The sequence below is a fragment of the Leptosomus discolor genome, chromosome 6 (genome assembly GCF_034619465.1).
Source record: "Leptosomus discolor isolate bLepDis1 chromosome 6, bLepDis1.hap2, whole genome shotgun sequence".
Classification (NCBI taxonomy): domain Eukaryota; kingdom Metazoa; phylum Chordata; class Aves; order Leptosomiformes; family Leptosomidae; genus Leptosomus; species Leptosomus discolor.
In genome coordinates, this window is record NC_141396.1 from 22,457,904 (window position 1) to 22,481,349 (window position 23,446).

General features: G+C 46.5%; 1 protein-coding gene across 5 annotated transcripts in view; it reads left to right on the forward strand.

The window, feature by feature from the left end:
• PAX2 (paired box 2) overlaps window positions 1-23,446 on the forward strand; it is an 84,527-nt gene that overhangs the window by 38,030 nt on the left and 23,051 nt on the right. For all 5 annotated transcript variants that reach the window (XM_086466975.1, XM_086466971.1, XM_086466973.1 and 2 more), the window contains exons 6-7: window positions 20,377-20,552; window positions 22,353-22,479. In XM_086466975.1, coding sequence (XP_086323101.1) covers window positions 20,377-20,552; window positions 22,353-22,479 — 303 coding nt within the window. The remainder of the gene's footprint in view (window positions 1-20,376; window positions 20,553-22,352; window positions 22,480-23,446) is intronic.

Sequence of the window (23,446 nt, forward strand, 5' to 3'; positions counted from 1 at the left end):
TCCTGCTGTTGGCCAAGAGCCCACATGTCCCACCAGGTATCGAAGAGGTACTGGAGAATCCTGTAGACATTGCTTGTCTTTAGCTTTTAGGTGGCAGTTACATGACACAGCTGCAACTGTCTTAGAGAATAGCCTGTATCTTGCCATCTCAGATATCTGCTGCAGGGAGATGTCACACTCCTGTCCCAGAGAAACCTTGCATGGGACCCCCCGCCAGCTGCTGAACACCCCTAGCCAAGAGTTATCTGGGCTCACACTGTCCTTAAGAAATGCTGAAAGACAGGGTTGGGTCCTAAGACTGGAAGGGTCCAAGGGGAGGTTTTGCACAGCTGGTGACCTGCACTCATTCCTGGGCAATCTCCCCTGGGCCTCTGAGGGCTCTGATTGCTCATAGCTGAGATGGGAATTAGGAAAGCCTGGCAAGAAATCCAGTGCGAGTATTTCTTTCATGCTCATGCTGGATGCATACACCTCCTCAGTATTTCCCAGAGCTTCAAAGCACTATTTTGTTGCAGTTTTGTCACTGCAGGTTTTATTCTTGCATTGAAAAGCCGTTATGAGCTCCCAATGCACACTTACTTTCCCAGCATTTTGGGGGGTGGCTCTTCCCTAAAGAAGGCAGAAGAAGCAGCACTGCTCTCTCTTTCTGCTCTGTTGGACTAGTTCTGCTGCAAGTATTCCTCTGTGAGGAATGCAGTTCAGCAGAAGGGGGGAAGTACCAAGCTGCTCCTGAATCCCTGGTTCTAAAAACCTTGTTAGCAACCTCTGTGATGGCTGGGGGGAACAGAGTGGGAGAAAGACAGAGGAGCCTCTATCTGAGCACACCCCCCTCCCCCAGGTCCTCCTTGCTGCAGCTGGTGCCTACATTAGACAGTAGCACAGATGATTAAGAAGAGGAGAGATAATTATGTGTCAAGATGATGTAGCAGAACTCCCAAGTTGGACAGAAGGAGCCAGATGGATGCATGAGGTGGGCTCGGCGATGGACGCTGACAGCCAGGTGTGTCCCTCACAGGGAGTTAGAGGGAAGAGGGGAAATCCCAACCTACCAAATGTGCTGGTTGCAACTGCAAGGGTGGCCTGGGAAGACTATGGCATTGAAAGAGAGAGCTAGCAGGGAGGTAGCTCTGAGTGTCTACTAGTTGCAGCAAGGAACTGTCAGATCACAAGTCTTTCCTCAAAAGTCAGTGTGTCTTCCTCAGGTGAGTGCCTAGGAAGGATGGTCAGGATTTGCCCTGTTAAGACCATGTATTCCATTTGTTTCAGTTTTTGACCAGTGATTGTAAACCCTCTGACTTCCGTGACAGATTAGACAAAGCAGAGAGTTGGTCTCCTATGATTTTTTAAATAATTTGGCTTAAAAAGTTCACCACCACTTGTGTAGCACAGTGTGTGCCACTTCTTGCAGTCTTGCAGAGCAATACCAATGTTGCTGTAGTTTATCTCTGACCTTCCCCACCATTTAAACCATCTTCCAGAGGCAGAAGTGGCCCTGCAGCTGTAATGACTTTCCCAAGACCACTGTGGGTCTTGCAGTATCAAACTGCAGCTGGAAACAGGAATTCCTGGTTCTTCACGATCCTAATGTTGTACTCTGTGATGGCAGGCCAAACTCAGTGGAGTCATTGTCACACTAAGGAGCAGCAATAAGTCCAGAAGGATAAAGGGGAAAAATAATAAGCAAATATTTCTGTTGTTCCATAGCCCCTTGATTGGTAGGTCAAAGGATGAGAATTGGGGTGACCCAGAGGTGCTAACAAAAAATTAGTATTAGTCATGCTGTAGTCTTGAGCACTGTGTAAGAAGAAAAAGGGAGAGATGGGGAGAAAGGGAAGGACGGATAGATGGATAGATAGACAGATAATTAGATAATAAGCAAACAATATTTCAAACTGTTCCCTGCATACTACAGCATCTCCAGCTGGGTGAAACTTTTGGGATCTTTACTCTTATCTGCAATAGCTCTTTCTCTCCATAGCAGGCCACAAACAGACTTCCTCTAGACAACCAAATTCTGATTTGGGATTCATCTTCTAGTGAGGCTGGTGCTGTAACATTCTCAGCATTATTAATCTTGGTCCCTGACAATATCTGTAGTATTTGACAGCATTACTGGCAATAATATTTGCAGTGCTGACAATGGCAGAGATAATATCCCCCAGTATTATTGGCATTAGCAGGGATCATATCTGCAGCCTGTTATTGGTGGGAGCAGACATAATGTGTCCAGTATTATTAGTATCAGTAGTAATAAAACCCACAGGCTTGTTAGTATGATCAGGGCTAATATCAGCAGTAGGTTTGTGGGAGAGGAGGGGACAGAGTGATTGCTACTGAGAATGGCAATAATACTTGGGCTGTTTGCGGTAAAGGAATCCCCAGCGGAGATGGGGGAGCAAACCCGAAAAGGCAGAAGTTCCTCCTTTCCTTTCTTCATTTTGATGATTAGAGTGTTTTACACTGAAGTAAGTGATGCAGGGTTGTGTCAGTGCAGGAGGACAGTAAAGGGTCACCAACATTTCCGCAGGACTGGCAGTATTCTCCAAAGAGCATCAGCTGCATCGGTGCAGGTGGTTCACCATACTCTTCAAAATGGGGCTGAGCTATGCAGAACAGCGTGCTGCCTACTAGCAGTAGGAGCATTCGCACTGTTAGTCCTGTAGCTGCAGGATGGGCAGCGTCGCTGCACTTCTTTTTGGTGTTGCACGCATAATTTTCTGACTGTTATTACCATGACACCCTCTACTGAGAAGCACTGCTTTTGTTACAGTTGGTTTTCTCTTCCCTCACACCAAATGGGAGGACTCTGACTGCAGGGCAGGGTTTTGACAGTGTTCAGCTTGGGGATTTTCCTACCTGGCCATGATGTCATTTTACTACTGGGAAAGTAGAAATGCCTCCTTTAGCTGGAGTGTGAGGCAGGGAGATCTGCAACAGTCCCCGTCCTGAAAGTTGTTTTTTTAGATGTTGCCACAGGACATAGACTATCTTGAAGAAAATTTTGAACTCTATTGCTTAAGTGGAAAGTAGTGCAGAGAGGAGAGATAGGTAATGTGTTTAAGAAGGCTGGAGTTTTTGAGCAGATATGCGGCACCTGAGTGTGCCACTGCAAGCGTGATCCCATTTGTGTTGAGTGGCAATGATAATACAATTTGGGAGATGCAGATGTGACATTTCAGGTGACTCTGTGTCATTGTCAGTGGCATCAATATGTGTTTGCAGGCAGAGTGGCTGTGGTTATCGTGTTGTTGTAACTGTATCAGTTGTGGGTTTGTGACACTAATGATGAGATTAACTCTATCACTGCTTGCTATGCTGCCCCATTACGCTCAAGGCCGTACACTTCACAGAGGCAGCTGTGAATTGTTCTGGTGGTATGTCTGCATCATTGCATGCAGTACAGTTGTTTCAATGTGATAATTGTTGGTACACTGGTGCAGGCTGTACTGTACTGTCGTTGCAATTCATACAGTTGTTACTGCAGCTGATGTAAGTGTTGACTGATCACAGACTGTCACCTGGCCATGAAAGTGAAGTCAATACAGCTATGTCACTGCAGTGCTGCACCGAGAATTGTGTGTTTTCTCGAAGTATGACTACATTGTTCCACAGCATACTGGGTTGTTTCAGGACATACAGTGTGCTTATGCTGTCATCTGCTGTATGCAGATGATGATGCTTTACCAGTGCTGTAGTTGTACTAGTGCAGACAGGTCTAGCCCTTAACTGTCCTGTAGGGAACTACATTTGTTTTGCTGTGCTGCCTGCATATGTTTGTGAAGAGTATGAGTGAGTCATTCCACTTGACTGTATTGTGGCACTTAATGTATGTTCCTCTCTGGGCATCTTAGGTGTATTTTTGTTCTCCCAAAACTGTTGCGTTATGAAGATGAGAGAGTGTGTTTGGACCCTTACAAGTGACACAACAGCACTACTGTCTGTGGTGTGGCTGCATTGTTTCATGCTGTGATTTCTTGTCACTGCAGCTGATGTGTTTGCGTTATTCTATATGATTCCTTCATTGCAGGTCAGCAATAGTCTTAATGACACTGGAGACACATGCAGTTACATTGCCTCAGGTGCTAACCCCATGTTCCAACAATCACACACAGTTGTGGGGGTGCACCCAGCAGTTTATGGCTGTGCACATGGAGTGAGCAGTTTCTGGAGTGTTTCGCACTCTCAGTGTCTTCTTCTCCCACTTTCCCTGGGACTGTTGTTTCACACAGTGTGGCTGAATTTCCAGTGGCTGTCAGTGTGCAGCGATGGTGTATCACTGCCAACAGCAGTGGTTACAGAGGACGTCCAGGCTCATTGTGTCTATACACACAAGTGTAGGTAACACTCCCTTCCATTCTTGATGAAAATGTAAGTTGAAGAGGGAGTTTATTCTCAGCAGCCACCCACTTTTTCCTCCTGAGGGTCTTTGGCTGGTGAGACTCCTAGGAGAACATAAGAAAGGCTCCTGCTACTCATCCTGCACCTCTTTAAATAAACTGCAGGAGGATGGTCAGACAAGCGAGAGTATGTGTGGAAAAAGAGAAGGGGCGGGGGGGGAAACTGGATAAAGGAAAGGACAATTCATAAGCAGCACAGCACTGTCAGAAATGTGGGCTGTTGCACCACGAATCTGGAGGTCAGTCTGTATGCAAGAGAAACAGTATATGTGTGTGTGTCTGCACACACCCTGGGAGTTTGGGGGGTACGCATTGTTCAGGAGGACTTCAGGTAAGGGAGAGTTAACAGCTTACATCACAGAAAGCAGTTTGGACAGAATGCTCTGTTTCTAAAGCTTATAGTGCTGCTTAGTTTGGCAGGGTTTGGTACTATCTGAAGACAAGCTGGTCTGGCTTCAGCTGTATTTGTGTGCATCTCTGCTTGTGTATTTGTGTCTCTAGGAACGTGCGCCTGTTTGTTCTTACATTTCTGTGTTAGGATCACTGGGTTCTACTTATCTGTGCTTATGTACTGGGGTGAGTGGCAGGTTGGACCCGTATTTTTGTGCATGCCTATGGAGACTTGGAAAATGTGTATGTTAAGCTGTGTATAATATTACCTAGTAGGAGAATGCATACCGTGGATCATATGGATGTCCGGGCATGTATGGCTCGGTATTAGTACTATGTATTTCTAAGAATGCCAGCTATTTGTATTCACATTTTGAGCATATATGTGAATGTTGTATATTTGTATGTATATTCTGTGTGTATGTGTTGTTACATACTTGGAGTATTACTGTACCTTTGTGGTTGCTGGATATGAATATGTAGCCTGTTAGTGCTGTGCACTTCTGTATATAGTTAGTACAGATGTGTATTTGCATTGGGGTTATATATTTGTGTGTATGTTGTATATATATATTGGTTGTTCTTGCCTGTGCGAAGGTTGTTTATTTATGTAAATAGTTTGTATTTTCTTACATTATTTAATTTTGTATATGTGAAATTAAGGAAATTACTTTGAGCTCCAGGTTTTCGCTTAGTTAGTGTATGTATATTTTTGTAAGTTATTTGTTTATTCAGAAATTACATTTAATTGACATGCACGTGCATTAGTACCTCCTTGTGTCCCAGTTTGAATTCTTGTGTCTTTAAATGTTATTGGCTACGTTTTGTGAGTCTTACTTATGCATACAGCTTTTCTTTAAGTTTATTTGTATGAGTGTTGTGAATGTGTGCTTGTCTGACTGTTTATTTGTGGGTATTTAGTTTGTGGTTAGATCTTCTCCTTCCAGTTTTTAACTCATTCGTGGGAGGGGCTGTTGCAGCTTAATGTGTCAACAGGAGTCAGGCAGCTACAACTCCTCCCAGCATCTCTGCCTGCTCCATGTGTCCACCTGTGCAGAGGCTGCTCCCTAGCTTTGCTGGTGCCTGTGTCTCTCTGGATCTCCTTGCTCTCTCTAGATGAGTTGTACATTGGGTCTGCCTGCATTCAGGGAGGTGACTCTTACATTTTTTCGTTGATGTAGAGTGTGGGAGTCAGAGGGAGCATGGTGCCTGGATCCATGAGGAATCCAGGTTAATGCACAGTGGATGACAGAATAAACTGCAAAAGAGATCAGGAATGGCCAGCAATGTGCAGACAAATGGTATTTTAGAGTATTGTCGGTGACCAGTATAACAGTGGATCAGGGTGCCATACAGTGGGAGACAGGGATGACATTGTTTTGGGGTCAAGTGACATGGCAATGAGACCTAAGGGCAATACTGCTATGGAATCAAGGTGACGTGGCACTGAGGCACAACAGGGATCAAGGTAACATGACGATGACCCATGCTGATCTATCAGAACAGGGAGGGCTGGGAAACCTCCATCAAGAATCAGCTGAATAAGGCAAAGGAGAACAGGAGGAACAGGGTGAAGAAGATCGGAGGCAAATCAATGGACCTGTACCATGGCTGTAGGAGCCAGGTCACTGGTAGTGTGGGACATGCAGCATCACCATGAGATCAGTTGTATCCTGGTGTGAAGGCCTGGGGCAGTCTGTTAGCAGTGGCTGTTTGCATCACAGTGATGGAGAGCAGGGGTAACACAGTGATGACATCAGGTGATGGACATATCCTGAGATGGTATCCATGGACCATAGGGACTGTGTGGGCAGAGGCACTATGCCCAGTTGCTGGAAAAACAAAGAACCTAATGGGCAGTAAAACAAAAACAAAGGAGACCTGGAAGCACCTGACAGCCCTAATTCATCACAGCCCAAGATTTTTTTTACCCCCTCATGTTCCCATTATATTTGTTTGTAAAAGTGGAAATCAATTTTGAAGGTAATTTTCTGGAAAGAATGGAAGGGAGGTGGGAGGGCTGGATAAGGCAGAAATGGCAAGAGGAAAAAAAAAAATTTAGGCCAGGCACAGCCCAGGGGCAGCTCTTGGCAAGGTGAAAGAAAATTGCATATTCAATCTCCATCCATGAATCTCCCTTGCTGCTGCCCGCCTCCTGCTTGAAAACAATGAAGGCTTTCTCCCCTACGCTGCATAACGCCTGAGTATCAGCGCTTACTTTAACTTCAGGGTCATTAATTCACCTGATTATTGCAGGAGAGGAGAGGGTTGCAGAAGCATCCGCTCTAAAAAGCCCTCCCTTAGCTCATACTTTGATTAATTTGGGGTGGGGGGAGTTGAGATAATGTGTTGTCTTGGACTCACTTTAAAATGGGAGGGGTTGAAGAGGGAGTGGAAGGAGATAGAGGTGGAAAGGGAAAGATGTGGCCCGGCTTGTTGTGGAAGGGAGGGTTGGAAAGCAGTCATTCTTGCATCTCTCTGCTGTGGTGTTATTGCAAATTAAAAGTAGCATGTTCCACTCCATAGCTATCTTTCAAAGAGGGGAGGGGCATGAGTATATGTCGGCATGGGGATGGGGGGGGATCTTATCATTGCTTCTTCAGCAGCCCAGCGTAGTGTCACCCTGTGAGGTGACATTTGAATTTACAATTCCGCTGAGAAAAGCCATTAATTCACAAATTAACATTTCTCCCTCTCTCTCTCTCTCTCTCTCTCTCTCTCTCTCTCTCTCATGGATGTGCAAGCAATTGAAAAGACAAAGGAAATAGCCTTAAGGAAGAGACTTTACTGCTACTCTGTCTGTGCAGAGATTGCTACTACTGCTTCTAGATAGATAAACCAATTACCTGAGCTGCTCTGTTCATGGCAGCCTGCTATTACCTCCTTTTGTAGAGCTGATTCCATTGCTGGATTACACTGTGTGTATCTCATTAATGTAAACCAGCATGATACTGGGCACTGACCCTGACCCTTCTTGCCAGAGCCCATTGCTCTGCAGTGGAAGAGGGAACTGGGAGAGGAGTCAAGAGCAGAGATGATGGCAGGCACAACTTACTTCCTAATGTATAGGGACCAGGCCACACAGAGAACCTGCTTAGAATACCTGTGCTGAGCTTCAAGGAGATGGGGGCTTCCCTTTTACAGAGGAGATTGCATGATGTTAACCCTGATCTCTTCCATGTCTTGGTGAGGTTTGAGAGTGCTGCGCAAGAGGCCTCTCATGTATGGTCACCAGGTGTGGACAACCCCTTGCAGCCCCATTCTCAACATTACCCTGAGTTTCCTCCAGGTGTAGAAATGTGCGTGGTAGGCAGATGCAGAGGTGTGAGTACGAAAGCTATATATAAGCAGCTATAGGCATATGTAGCTGACTGCACCCAGGAGCTAACTGGCTCACAGAGGTACATGACAAGCCTCAGAATAAGAAGCAAAAATAAGCACTCCAGCTTATGGACTGAGAGGGCGAGATTTCTCTGTAGTGGAACTCCACTGAAAGCCAGTCAATGATGCCTGTGGAGATGTTCTTGTCAAAGACAAACACTGGACACTACTTCCAGCTCCCAGTCATCTTCTGATTCCCTTTTGTTGCTCTCTTCTGCCATGCTCTTTCTCACATGCTTACTTCTGCTAGCACTGCTGCTGTGGATGCTTGGACAGCACATGTGTACAGTATACACACACACACATGCACATGTAGGCACTCAGCCACACACTGATGCCACCCCAGGCACATGTCTGTGACACTAGCAGCCTGCCTGGGCATACTCACACCCCTGCAGCCATGGCTTCTCCCCATCTGCTCTGGTGAGGTCCCTTTCAGTGGCTCCAAGCCTCCCTGCTGGGGTTCACAGTGGCAGGCAGCTTTCTAAGCACCTTCTGGTGCTCTCTGCAGACAACTTTGTAGGAACACACCTGGCTACCCCTGCCTGTTAGCCTGGTCACACAGCTTACATGGGTTTGGGGAGAAAATGTCCTAGCAGTGTGGATTACACAAAGACTTGAACATCAGTCTTTGCTCGCTAAGCATTCAGCCTATATAGAATTGTACAGAAATCTTCACCAGCAGGTTTTTCACCCCATAAGGGTTTGACAGGCCCTGTTCAAGCCATTCTCCTAACCTTCATAAAAGGCAGAAGCTTGCAGGGGGTAGTTCTCCAGACAAAAGAAAATGAATCAGAAGTGCTGTTTCTGGAAGCCTGGTCTCCATGTGCTCAGCACATGGAGTATGTGCCTTTCTTTGGCATTGCCTTGGCTCCTTAAATCTTCCTAAAAACTTACCCTCTTAACAAGAGCATCTGACTCTCTGACATTCCCTGTGCCCCACACCATGCGCAGCACACGGCTGGGGAACAACATCCCGCAGCTGGCGGGAAGACAGATCACGATCAGCGGAGGAATCGGCAGGCAGTGCCAGTAATTCAAACCATCCTGACCGTTCAGTGAACCCGAACCTGCTGACCTTGACAGCACTAGACAGCATCGGCCTCAGGAATCCCAACCTTTAGAGAGGCATTGGCGGAGGATGGCTCCTGCTTGCTCCTTTTCTTTCTCTCTCTCTCTCTCTATCCGATCACATCCCAGCAGCCAAGGGGGCCCAACAGTTGATCCCCAGTGCACCAATTAGCTCCTAATTTGGCTATCTCTGCAATCCCAAGTCTACATCAATGAAATGTTAAGCATTGCTTGCTGTTCACAGATGTAAATCATTCCTATAGAGGGGGGTCTTCTTGTGCTAAAGGAAAACACTAAGCAACTTGTTCTCAGTCAGGGTGAGAAACAAACCCCTCCTCCCAAGATGGGGGCTGCTGCTGTTTGGAAGGAAAGCAGGAGCTCTTTGCTTCCCTAAGTGATACCATGAGATCCTCCAGCCTTGTTTCACTGGATCCCAGGGTGAAGCAACAAGATCTCGCCAATTGATTAGTCCATGAGAATCCTGACTGGACAGATGAGGGGCAGGGAGGTGACTCGAGTGGAGGGGAGAGAGAGAAAAATCAGTATGTTTAATCTTGCCACAAGAACTTGCATTAAAGAAAAATGCAGTTTGTGAACATTTTAAGACCCTATCAGGGAGTACTGGATTTCCTCCATTTACCTCTGTGGCTGCCAAGCAAGACTCGAAACAAACAGCATTTTGTGTTGGCCTGCAGAAGCTAGGCTAAGCTCTAAGACTTTGCATATGGAAGACAATTCTGTTAACAGTAGATGGCCTGAAAGAAGCAGACTTCTGTCTATTGAGACATAGCAGACATGTCTGTCTGTCTTCTCTGTCTCCATCCGTAAGTCTTTGAAGATGATTTTTCCATGCATCAATCAGATAAAATAAAGGACACTTTGAACAGGTGTCAAATACAATTCATGCCCGTTTTAAGGCCCTTTAAAATGTCAGAGTTTTGTCAAGGGGCCTAAAAATAATGCCTAGGTCCACAATTCTCCTTTGCTTTTCCTTCATCCTACTGCTTACATCCCATTGCGTTCCAGGTACAAAGTCCTCTTCCCACACAGGTCAACAGCTACAGCAAAACACAGAGGAGCACAGTGCCAGAACAGGAGCTTGGTCATGGGTATCACTGTTTCCATTTGGATGTGGAGTAGGTGAGGATTTCTTTCTCTCACTTGCTCTGCCTTTTTTTGGGAGCTCAGAGGCGTTAGTCTGCTTTTAAGCTAGGGGATCTGAATCAGAACAGGTTTGTAGGCATCTGATTAAACCTTAGTGAGGTGGTTATTGTGTATGAAACATCCATCAAGTCTTGAATGCCTTCTACTCCTCTCTTAGATGCTTTAGAAAAGGCTGTTATAAAGGACAGGTACACTTCCATGCTTGGTTTCCCAAAGGAGCTGTTGTGGTTTTGCTTTGGCTTTTGGCATCTAATGTTGAAAGAGGTAGGCCTTGAACAGAAGAGTTGACCTTGCAAGCAGATCAGAACTATCCTAGAGTTTGGGACAACTTTATTAAACCCCAGCAAATTAAAAAAATACCCCACTAGCTAATCCTCAAAGATACTTACAGCTCTTCTCTGCACACCCCTCTCTTGTTTGCGAAACTGATTCCTACCCATGGCTTGCTACCCTCTTGTTTGGGGGCTACCTCTTACAATTTGTAACCTATCTCCAACATACATCTTATAGGGGTCACATCAGTATAGGTTCCTTCATATACCAATAAGGGCCTTTACATGAGCTCATGCAGAAAAATTCCAAATTACTCTACTAATGATTTATTACAGGAATGAGCATTCAAAAAAAAAAAAAAAGAGTTTGCATAGTGACAGTCCAAGCAGATTGCTGCATATTGCAAGCCTGTAGCTCTTTTATCGCATGGCATTTTGCAATTACTCATCCTGTATCATACATTGTTTGTTAACCTTCCCATTCTTAGGATCTCATTTACTACTGAAATGTGGCTGACTGTCGGGTGGACCATGGCAGATGTTGAACAATACAGAGCATCAACAGTGAAATTTTGCTGTGCCATGTCCAAATGAAACCACAGGAGAATTAAGATATGCTGTGGGTAATCACTCAGGCTGGATTTTGTTCAGGACAGCCAGGTTAATGTCTGCACTCTTGCAAAAAATGCCATGGGAATTTTAATGACTCTGAGTGACTGGAGCCTTTGTTTTATGGCACGTCAAAAATGGCAGCTCTAAAAACACTCTGCTTGAGCACTGGTTTAGTGCTGACTCAGAAGAGCTTCCAATAACATGATTCACTAGCATCTGGCTGGGGGCAGGCACAGCCTTCTTTGACTTGCGAGGTTAAGGTAGAAGTGTGCATGAGGGGCAAATAAGGTGGAATGAAAAAAAGGGAAAGTCTAGAGTAAGGGAAGCAGAAGGAAAGGAGGTATTGAGTCATGTTAGTGGGAGATCAAGCCAATGGAACCCAGCAGGCTAAAGAGGAATTAATATTTTCTAGACTGTGCATTAGAGGTGTCCATGGCCTGATCCAGATCTGCTGAGCCCTAGCACTAGTGGCCTCTCAGGTCCCAGTGCGCTCCACTGGAATCTCAGGGATCTCCCAGAAACAGGGAGATGGGGCTGGATGGGGACAGCCCAGTTGTGTGCTTGCTTCCTTGTCTCTAGTGGTCCTGATAGCAGTGTTGATTTGCGTGTCAGGCAAAGCACTGCTTGAGAAAAAAACCAACTCTCCGAGTGTGGCGGTGTCAGCACTCGCTGTTGTTCGACAGTGTAAAATTAAATTAATAAAGCCCCCAACACAGGAAAACATAACAGGAAATTAATAGCCTTTACTGTCGCTCTGATGCAGTCATTTGCAACCCTGCTTTCCGCACCAAAGACTTCATAAATGCAAGCAGTTTCTCTAAACAAGCATAGTTAGGGCTGCATGTGGTGTAATTTTTTGCGTTGCTTCTGTCCTTTGGAGCTAACAAAAGCCACCCTTTTTTATGTGCTCACCACGGGGAATCCTGCCAAGAAGTAGCTCCCCAACAAATGGGCTTAGGAAGATGAGAAGAGGGAGCTAAGTCCTGCCAGTGATGCTAAGAACATCTTCTCCCCTGGCAGGTAACAGCATAGCTCCTGGCACTGTGCTTTCCTGCAGCAGCATCTCTCCCCAAGGGCTCTGCATTAAAGGCAATGTTGTGGACACCACAACAGCATAAATCAGGATAACCCTTCTGATGACTTTCAGGATGTGTACATCAGTAAAATCTCCGAATGCAAGAGACTTACATATTTACACTACCTAGAGGATCTGGCCCACTGTGTGACAGTGCTGCTTGCTACTCCGCCAACATAACAAAGCAAGTATACTGGGTCCTGGAGGCAGCTGCATTTCTATCTGGCTAACGGTCAAGCCTAATAGTGCTAGTAAGGGATGTTAGACCCACACTCGGTCCCTCATTACAATGGTATACACTCAGAGCCTCTTCTGAGGTAATGGAATTGTTGTGGATTTGCAACAACCTAACCGAAGGCAGAATATATCCACTCACTTCCAGCATACCCAAAGGTCACAAAGCTGCAGTGACTGCTCACACAAAATCCACCAGCTTTGACTACCCACGCTAACATGCCTCATCTGCACACCCACACATGCTGTAGTGCATGTTGTACACACATCTGAAGCAGCTGCTTGCAGCCTAACCCCTGGAAAGGCCTTTACTGGTGTATTCCGTAAGGCTGGATGTGCTGATCATTACTATCTAACATACAAACCTAAGTCTGTACAGACTTCATTTCCCAGATGCTCTGGGACAAATTTGCAATCATACTCTTAGATGCTGTAGTAAATACATATGATTTTCATACGCACACACACACTCACCTCCTTAAATGCACATTTGCATGCTCCCATGATAATCCAAGACAGATCTGAGTACACACTTCATTACACATTTGCACACACAATTCATTTCATTTACATTCTCATTGAGCATTGCCATTTTGCTCATGTAAGCCCTGCATTAAAGCTGCACTGCCCATCCCTGCTCCACTGAGGTGCTCTGTCATACACAACTCCTGTGCTAAAAGAACTGCAGCCCCCCAGCTGTGAGGCACCGGCACACATCTCACTCCTCCTCAGTCAGGCACACTCACTTCCCTGCATGAGCAGCCTTCCTTGCTCACCAATTCTTCATCTGAGCTATACCCTCATTTCAAAACATAAAATTTCTTTGTTTCTGAGCCTTTCTGCTATGAGCCTGAGCATGTAAGTAACAAATACGCACAGTTTATGTGTCGCTGACACACTTAAATTACAGAGACACATGGACCAGCACAGTACCATCAGTTTGAATACTCAGATTCAGGCTTGTGGATTCGCTTGAGGCAAATGGACACGGGAATCTGAACAACTGCAGACTTCACAAAGGCTGATACACCTTTTTGAGGTGATATTCCTCCAGCACTCATTTTCCACTATCCCTGTTTCCGCCGGATACTGTACATAACCTGAACTTCTACTGTATCTTCTTTCACTATCACAGTGTAGATCCCTGATAACATGCTTTCTCTATGCACTGCTGAACCTTGCCAGCCCCTTCCATGCTCTGTCATCTCTGTCCTGCACTTACTTGTGATCCTTTCCATCTGAATTTGAGGTTCATCCTTCTTCCCACCATTTCAGCTATCATGATCAAAGCCCTGACAATTCTTGCAGCACTACTACATGCTGAAATACAGAACTGACCTGTCTAGAGATTATGCCTTCTTTCACACTGCCCAAAAGGCTGCAAAAATTATTCTGGAAGGAAATGTAAACAAAATTTACAGCCTTCCTTTTCCAAACCCTACTGAGTAGATCAAGAAAGTTACACAGGTGAAAAGATCGCCAGATTAGGACTGCCAGTCCTTGCCCTTGTCCCTGCTGTGGGGAGTATAGTATTAGTGTAATAATCATTGAGGATGCAAACAGAGTCTCTAGAAACATCATGATAGTCAGACAGGATCAGCCTGTGTAGACCAGGACATCAGTAGCAGACACTTATGACCATGTGAAAATGTGTGATCTGCTCCCTCAGACAAGGTCTTTGTCCTTGATCTCTCCCTTGGTTTGGGGTCAGCTCAGACACAGATGCAGGAGGTCTGCTATTCCCAGCAGAAACTTGATGCCAGGGTTTGAAGCCCGGGTCTGATAGTGCTGGGCTCCTTCCTGAACCCGTGCCGAATGCAGTGTGAGGGTCTGCGCAGGGCTGGCTGCCATGAATGACAAGCACTGGCTATCGATCGCGTTCTGAACTCGGCCCAGCCGATAGAAGGTAATTAATGACTCCATTTGCCTCAGTACCGAGGAGAACAATTGAGTTTGAAACTGCAACAACTGGCAGTGTGGGGAAAGGCCCCCTGGGACATCCAGGAAAGCTGCCTGACAGGCCCAGGCTGTGCAGGGACAGGGGAACACATCAGAGGGGGAAAAAAGAAAAGGGAAACCAGATAAAGGGAAAGAGCAGTCTTAACACAAAGGGTGACTTGGGACAGGGCAGCGCATGTAGCTGCGAGTGCCCGGAGAGTGGGAAAGGGCTGCTTTGGGTTAAGTACGTCAGTGGGGACAGTGACAAAGGCAGGCTACAGGAGAGGACAGGGTCACCTCACCGGCCCAGAGGAGTGGCGTTTCAGCAGCTGGCTCAGCACCGCTGTGTTAGACAGATGCGTTTCCCTCGGAGGCTTTGACAATCAGATGGGTTCTGCTGTGTCACCTGTCTGGCAGTTCTCATGCCAGTCACATTTGCTTTTATTATGACTGTGATTTTTATTGGTAGTACTGTGAGGCCCCAGCTGAGATTAAGGCCCCATGAGGCAGCAGGCAGACATGTCATAGGGGCAGTCATAGCCCCCCACCCCAAAAGAGAACAGTATCTCCATGTTTGTGTGCCAGCTGCACAGCTTCTCATGACCTTCCTACATGTTTCTGTGCCACAAAGGTCTTCCCATGTCAGCATACTTCTGAATTATCTGTTGAGATGGCCCTGTCCCACCCGGAGCAAGAGTGCTCTCTGTCACTTGTAACCAGGGAAGAAACTTCTTTGTGCTACTTATATACGATGGTGTCTTTGTGGCTTCCAGACCTGGGAATGTCTTTTTGTTTTGGAGCTATTTAACAGGAATGTTCCCTGTGTCAGATGTAGTTAAGGTTGTTCCTGTGTCCGCTGGCACAGCATTTCCTTGTTATCTGTCAGGATACTTCTGTGACACCAGTGGAGCATTTCTGTGTCTTGTGTCGAAGGTTTACACAGAACATGGGCTGTGTGCACTCCTTCAGCAGCCCCTCAGGAGGAGAGATGTTTCCTGTCACATGTGCAAGGCCAGTCCTGATCACGCTGACAGCAACTGTGTGCCCTTGTGAGGGACACAGTGACCCAGGCCAGGGTTCACCTCTCAAGCTGTTTGTTAAGATCCTTCTGATTTAAGACAGAAGTGTCCTGGTGTCACAGTACCACAGAGTTTCCCTCGCCAGTAAAAAGGGAACTGGGAAAGGTGATGATGCTTCCTAATGGTACAGCTAGCACAGTTACTAGCATCCCTAGACTCATCCTTCAGCTGAAGCTCTGCTTCACCACAGCACCACTTCCAAGAGCTGCTTTCTTGGCAAATCCCCATCTCTTAAGCTTTTACTCCTAGCACTGTTGTTCAACAGTTGAAGTGACTGTTGCCCATCACAGTGCCATTCCTCATGGGATCTGATAGTCTTTCCCAACCCAAATTTTTCCCACGAGCCCTCTTTTCACTTTCACCCACAGCCCTTTGATGGACCCCATCTCTTCTCCAAAGTCTTCTCTGCTCCTTACTGCCACCTTTGCTCATATCCATGCAGTTGTCAGCTCCCATACTTTGTGTATTATGATATTTGAGGCTTCTCCTAATAGTCCAGCTCAGTCATGTGCTTAGATGAGAATTGCAACTTTGACCTAAAACCAGATATAACCTTCTCCCAAGTAACAAGCGATAGGATGAGAGGAAATGGCTTCAAGTTGCACCAGAGGAGGTTTACATTGGATATCAGGAAAAATTGCATCACTGAAAGACTGGTCAAGCATAGGAACAGGCTCCCCAGGAAGATGGTGGAGTCACCATCCCTGGAGGTGTTCAAAAAAAATGTAGATGTGGCACTTAGGGACCTGGTTTAGTGGTGGGTTGATGGTTGGACTTGATGATCTTAGAGGTCTTTTCCAGCCTTAATGATTCTATGATATAATTGTCTGTTCCTTGCAGTTTTAGGGAAAAAATGAAAATGGATCCTCTATAGGTTTTTGACACCATAAAACAAACAGGGGATTTACAATTCTTTCGTTTTGAAGAAAACATAATGATCCATGACTATGAACGTCTCAGCGTTAGCAACACAAGACATATAAATCTGTCTTTCAGGATCATCTCTGTGAAACTTTCTCTGCTTCATAAGTAAAATCCATATGCATAGTTCATATTATTGTTCTGTGAAGTTTGGGATTTGTGTGCCTTACCATTATTAAGTCCAATACTACTGCAAGCTGTTTAGAGAAGGACCACCTCAAGGTAGCCTACAGGCCTCTGTCAAAAATTTTTTTTCTTTTGTAGATTTTAAAGCCTAGGCCATGGCAGAGTGCCCCTCCCATCCCATATAGAGAAATCCTACCTAAACTAAAGTATTGCCTTTCTTCTTACTTTTCTACCTCTCCATATCTATTTGCTTACTTTGGTAGTTCTGATTTCTTATCTAACCCCATTCCTTCTCTTTCTCCTCCCTTCATCCTTTTCTTTCATTCCCCACTGACTATACAGGTCCTTTCTTATCACCTGGTCCTGAGTTTCCCAAATACACATATACAGTTATGTGCGCGCGCACATACACGCTGACACAAATAAATAAATAAATAAAAAGGTCAGTGAGCAGAGCAGCAATAACCCCTAAAACAGTACTATCAGAGGGACATGATTGATCAATTGAATTCCATAGCGGCTGAAAAATGTGGGATTAAGCAGTGTATTATACGCACAATGAGTTGAGGCATGATGTTCATTTCAAGTTCATTTCGCCAGCCCTCTGCCACCAGATCAGGCAATCAATAGGGGCAGCAGATATCATATATCACCTCTCTCTGTGCTAGGGAGAGAGCACCATAATCTCTCGCAAATTTAGAGTGACAGATTTGTCAAGATCTGAAGGGCCCCTGAATAAATGAAGGAAAAGAGACTCCTACAGTGACTTGGGAAAGCTGTGGTTTCAGCTTCTTCACACAAAGGCATGGCCTGTGCACATATGGGAGACACGCGTGCACAGGGCTCTGCAGGCAGACAGGAACTGCAAATACATGTCCATGTGTTCACTATTCTGTGTAACCACCCAGGGCAACTCACTAAGGGTAAAATCTGGTTTAATGACAGCCAACAGAAGTTTTACCATTTATGTGGTTTAACCCCAACCAGCAACTAAGTACCAGCTACTAGGAAGAAAATCAACTCTGCCCCAGCTGAAACAAGGACAACTGTATAGGTGAACACCCATCCATGTACACCAAACATGACGCATAGCGTAGAGCTGCCATCCTCGAAAATCAAATATATCCTAAGCCAGCCACTGCAGACAAACGGCTGCTCAGGCATGTATGGTGATGCAGAATCTAAAGAATACCAGAATAAAGATCTACTGCAAAAATACCCATGTGTATTAGCAACATGGTGTGCACAGTCATGCACACTGACTGACACGTGGAAAATTCCTCCAAGGCAAACAGCTTCACAGGCTGCAGACAGGTTGAGATAAGTGCTGATACAGAAACACACTTTTTTTTTCCTGAGCCTGGACCCAGGAGCTCTAGGCCAGCTTTCCGCAAGGAAGACCAGAGAGAAGTGCCTACTGGAACTGGGAGCATAAGCCTCGAGTGACCCTAGTCCTCCTGAAAGCCACCCCCTGTAGTAACAGCCCAGTCCATCTCAAACACAAAAACTGCACTGACACACACAGTGTGCAGTCGACCAAACCTGGTATTTGCTTTGTTTTCTTTTAGTCAAATCAGTCATGAACTCCAGCCTTCAGGAACTTGAGAATTTTCCCTTGTGCAAATAAGCCTGAGGAAAGGAGAAAATGCCAGAGATCAGTGCCAGTAAACAGCCCTGCTCTGGCTAGGGGTGGAAAAGAAGGAGAGAAGGGGTTGCTTGAGCGAAGGCTGCTGGCTGGGACAAATCAATATGTAATATTTTCTATGGTCTTGTGAGTGGTACCATACTACGTTACTGTATATAATGTACTATTGATTATATCATATCGTATAATCACCTATAAACGGATATATCTCATAGCCAGAAGGCAGCAGGCTCAGTTAGAACTCTGGGCCACCAGTTGGGCATTAGCTGCGCCAGGAAAATACCCATCTTGGCACCATCCACAAGCTAAAAGATGAAGCAGCAGAGTGGCATCGTTCTGGCTGTTGCACAGCGAATGCCGCTCCTGGGAGCATTGTCTGCCCATGAGCACCTCACAATTGCATGGAGGAGGGAAAAGGTCCATACAGATTCCTCAACCACATTCCTGACAGACAGCAAGACTGAGATTCACAGACAGGAAGCCACCAAGAAAGGCTGAAGTATGAGGAATAACAGTGAAAAAGCAGGAAGGTAATTGCAGTGCAAGAAGGAGAACCTGATCTTAGGTTAGACAAGGTGATAAGACAGTCAGATTTGTGTCTGATGAAGCACAGTAGGTAGAGATTCAGTATGGAGGGTATGGAGGTGTATCAGCATGGAGAGACAGGAGATTATAACCAGTCTCACCAAAGTTAGGCCAAGAGGTGACAGCAGAAGGATACTCAGCACAGTTGGAGAAGATTATAATGAGCAGACATGCCTCAGATGAGACGAGGGATTATGACAAAGGAAGATTCACTTCAGCTGGGACAGGAGGTTATCACAGACAAACTCACCTTGGATGTGACAGATGCTAATAGCAGGAGACTCACTCACTTCAGATAACAAGGGGTTATAACTGAGATAAATACACCTCATTTGAATTGAGGGATAACAGGGGAAAACCCCCCCAACAAACCAGGTGGGTGATGAGATGGTTTATCACAGGGAAAGATTCACTTTGGGTGGGGCAGGGCATTTATAATGGACTCATCTCGAGGGGTTGAGTAGGCTATAAGAGATGTGGGATGGCGCAACAGAGGTAGGGACACCTGGAACATGGCAGGAAGCACTGCAGTGAGATTGAACTGTGTCAGAAGGCTGTTGCAGGGACAGAGATGCACTTCTGGCAATGCTTCTACCAGAAAAACACTTTTTTCCTAGTAAGGAAATATCAGGAAGGCCAATTCCCACCGAGTAGGACTAGGTTTTGTAATACAATAATTCAATTTGGAAAGGATGGGGGACCAACAGAGACAAAGATTCATCTCATTTTGGAGGGAGTTTTATAACAGAGATGTGGGCTGTGATAAATCATGAGCTACATGTAGGAGATGGGAGAGAGATCATGACAGAAACCAACGTATGTTGGATGGGACAGACACTTCACATGGAGACATCTGTCTCTGGTGAAACATGGAGTCAGAAATAGGATCATTCCTGTTATGTGAAAGGGATGAAAGACTCATCCAGGGTACGACAGGACAAGATCAAATGAGAAGGAAATCATAAGAGACATATCACTTCTACTAGGACTAGGGAGCTACAACAGAGACTGACTCCCTTCCAAGCTGTAAGAGAGCCCTTTCTCCAATCCAGGCTTCCTCAGCCCTCTCCAGTACAGGTCCATCCTCAGCACTCTGGTTTCTCTGTGAGCTGCCTCTCCAGTAGCCTTATAGCGATGCTAATCGCTGTGCTTTGCTCCCATTTTATGCTCAGCAATGGAGATTTGGCAATTTTTAACACCGAAAATCAGCGGAACCGAAACTCATCTCTGAGCTGAGCACCATTCTCCACAGCCTCACTCATCCTGGGCAGCAGAGTCCCACAGAGCCCACGTAAGCAGCCCGGCCGCTCCAGCAGACACGAGGAGGCTTCTCACTGTGTCCCCATGGCCTCCCCTTCCCGCAGGAATGGCACAGCTCCTTGGGCAGAGGGCCCCACTCTTTCCCACTCTGTCCTTGTCCTGCATCCCTTGCTGATTCAAGCCAGGGTGGTGCTAACTCCCTGTTTTCTCTGTCTGTGCCCTGCAGATGTATCCGAGGGCTCAGTTCCCAACGGAGATTCCCAGAGCAGCGTGGACAGTTTGCGGAAGCACCTTCGTGGCGACACTTTCACCCAGCAGCAGCTGGAAGCTTTAGATCGAGTTTTTGAGCGTCCTTCTTACCCTGACGTCTTTCAAACATCAGAGCACATCAAATCTGAGCAGGTGAGGGCCCGGCAGGATGATGGCAGGGAGATTCCCTCACCAAAATCACTTTCCCCCTCTTCAGCCCTTGTTCTCACACTGACCTCTTATTGCACACACAGCACATTTACATTGTACAGCACTTTCTAGTTGCAAATATATTGCTGTGCAGATGCACATGTATATAGAAGTTCCACCTCCTCTCATGAACTTGCCATATACACGCACACTGTGCTCTACCCTAAATTCCCATGTGTGCCTTTCCGTCTGCACACCCACCTGCAGGTATGCGGGCATGTTCTTGCCATGAACACACAAACACTGCCACGCATGTTCACACAGAACTGCATGGAAACTCCTGCACTCTCAGATCATGCCAGTGACCAGCGAGCCACAGGGTCGGGCTTTAACAGAGCATTTTCCTTCATGGCCCAAAGCTGAGATTTGACTCCCATCTGCAACCTAGTTTTCTGCACTTCCGCAACTCTGCCCCCCTTTCCCTTACTCACCCGGCCTTTTATCCCAAAAGCTGTTTGTCTTAATAAAATGAAAATCAAAAGTCTTTTTAAACCGCCCCAAGCCATAAACCAACAAAGGAAGAGAAGGAGAGGCTGGCTGTGGACTCCCTTCATCCCAGAGTCCCTGGGTTTATTACAATGAATAACCTTTATTTACTTTCATTAGACTATTAAGCACCAGCACAGTCATTTTTCCCCCTGAAACTCTGAGCAGGGCCCATAAAGCAAATCCGAAGCCTAATTGAGTTCATTTTAATTTCTCTCCGATCACAGCGAATTACTCTGGTGATAAATCAGGGGGCAGGCTCACCCCCAGTAGAAGGCCTAATTTGCAGCTAATTACAAAACTGATTTCTACAGGAAGATCAATACGAGAAGGAATTGGAAATGACTAGGCAGTCCTAGCCAAGCAGGGACAGGGGCGGGGAGGGGGCAGCATGCAGGGAGCCCGCTGGAGGAGGGGGAGATGTGGGGAGGGGGTTGGGGAAGTGCATGGAAAAAAACGGAGCAGAAAGAGCAGAAAATCAGTTTTAATTTAACGTAATATTAATCAGAGCAACTTTTCCTGCTGTTTTGTAGCCTTCTCGGTTTCTCCAGCTCCCGCGTCTGGTCTGGAGGCTGCCACAATAAAAAGGCAATTACCAGAGCCTTTCGGACAGGACACCCTTTCAGATTCAATGGCTCTCCCCCTCCCACCCTTCTGTTAGCCATGTGGCTCCCCCCTCCCCAATTTCATACCCCAATGCACAGAGTGACAGAGGCAGGAGATGAGGCTTCTTTGTTTGTTTTTAAAGAGCTAGGACAGAGGTAACAGCAGAGGGGAGGCAGACGACTCAGCAGAGCCTGGCTACAGTGGGCCAACACTGGCTGCTTTCTACAGCCTGCCTGTCCCAGTCATGTCATTGCAGTCCTCTGCCCCAGCCGTCCTTGTCACCAGGGCAAACACCTCCTGCCTCCACTCAGCCAAGAGGAGAGGATGTGGATTTCCCCTTTCTTCTCCCCTGGGCTGGCACAAGCAGCCATCCCCATCCCCACAGCACTGAATGAAGGCTGAGTCACACCAAGATAACAGGCCAGATCCCTCAACCTCTTCCCCTTCACAGTGGCACACAGGCGGGTGGGATAGTTCATCCTAGGAGCCCCTCCCCACAACCCTCTTGTCACTTTGTCTTCTCCGTTTCCTCCTCCTCCTCTTCCATCTGTGCAGGGGTTTGCATCTCTCCTCTTCCTCCCCCCCATCTGTACACCCTCCCCTTTCTCCCAGTGCATCAATAGCGAGCTGTCTTTCTCCTCTCTTCCCCAGGGTAATGAGTACTCCCTCCCAGCTCTGACCCCTGGTCTCGATGAAGTCAAATCAAGTCTATCCACCTCTGCTAACCCAGACCTGGGGACAAATGTGTCAGGACCCCAGACGTACCCTGTGGTGACCGGTAAGCTGCCTGACCAAACAGCAGAATCAAGCTTTTTATTTATTTCCTTCATCACCATTAGCTTCTGCTTTTTCTGCTAATGCAAGATATCCCTCTGTGGCAAACATGGAAAGAGAGAGAAAGACTGTGGAGGACATTAGGGCTCAAGAGAAGCTTGAAATTGAGACTATTGGCAGTTTTGGGTGCACCTAGATGTGCCCAGCTGTGACTCAAAGACAGGCAAACCCGGGTGTCAATTGGGAACTTGTGTGCCCAGATAGGGCTTAGGGATGGATGTTGCTGGAAGGCAGATATGTCCAAATACGCACTGTGATTTTTTCCTTTGTGTCTGAGAACAAGAGGGTCATGGCTTACCTATGATCTGCACTTGTTTTCTCAGGGAGAAATAATAAATTAAGTTTTATTCAGCTCTGGCATTTGGAAGGGGCATTTGCAAACTAAATACTGAGGTCTGTTAAACTACGACTGCTAAACGGCCTCTTCCTTAAGCCCATGAGTCGCTAACAGCAGCTGGCAAAAGAACTTTGTTCACTGTCTTCTCCCTTCCCTCATGTGTGGGCACATTAAATTCAGGTCTCTCTGAGAGAGTAGGCAATGAGAGCAAGTGCATGACAGCAGAGGAATTGGGATGCACAGAAGTAGGAGGCAATTTCTGCAGCAGCTGCTCCACAGAAACTTCCTCTTTACTGGTGGCACGTGCAGGACCTGAGTGGCACAGGGTTGTCCTGGAGCTGCAGGGCGTGCCATACTGGTGCTAGTGTTAGGCTGCCTGCCCTGTGTGTGTCTAGAGCCGTAAGGAGATATTCTTGTGCCACAGCCCTTCTTCTCAGGCTTTAGAGGTCACTGGTCCCCGCTCACACAGCTACCACAGATTTGCACATCTCCTCCTGGGTAGCTAAGGCAGCTGGCAAGGCCTGAGTGGCTCATCCCTGTTTGATATATCCCCCTTTCCCTACAACTGCTGTGG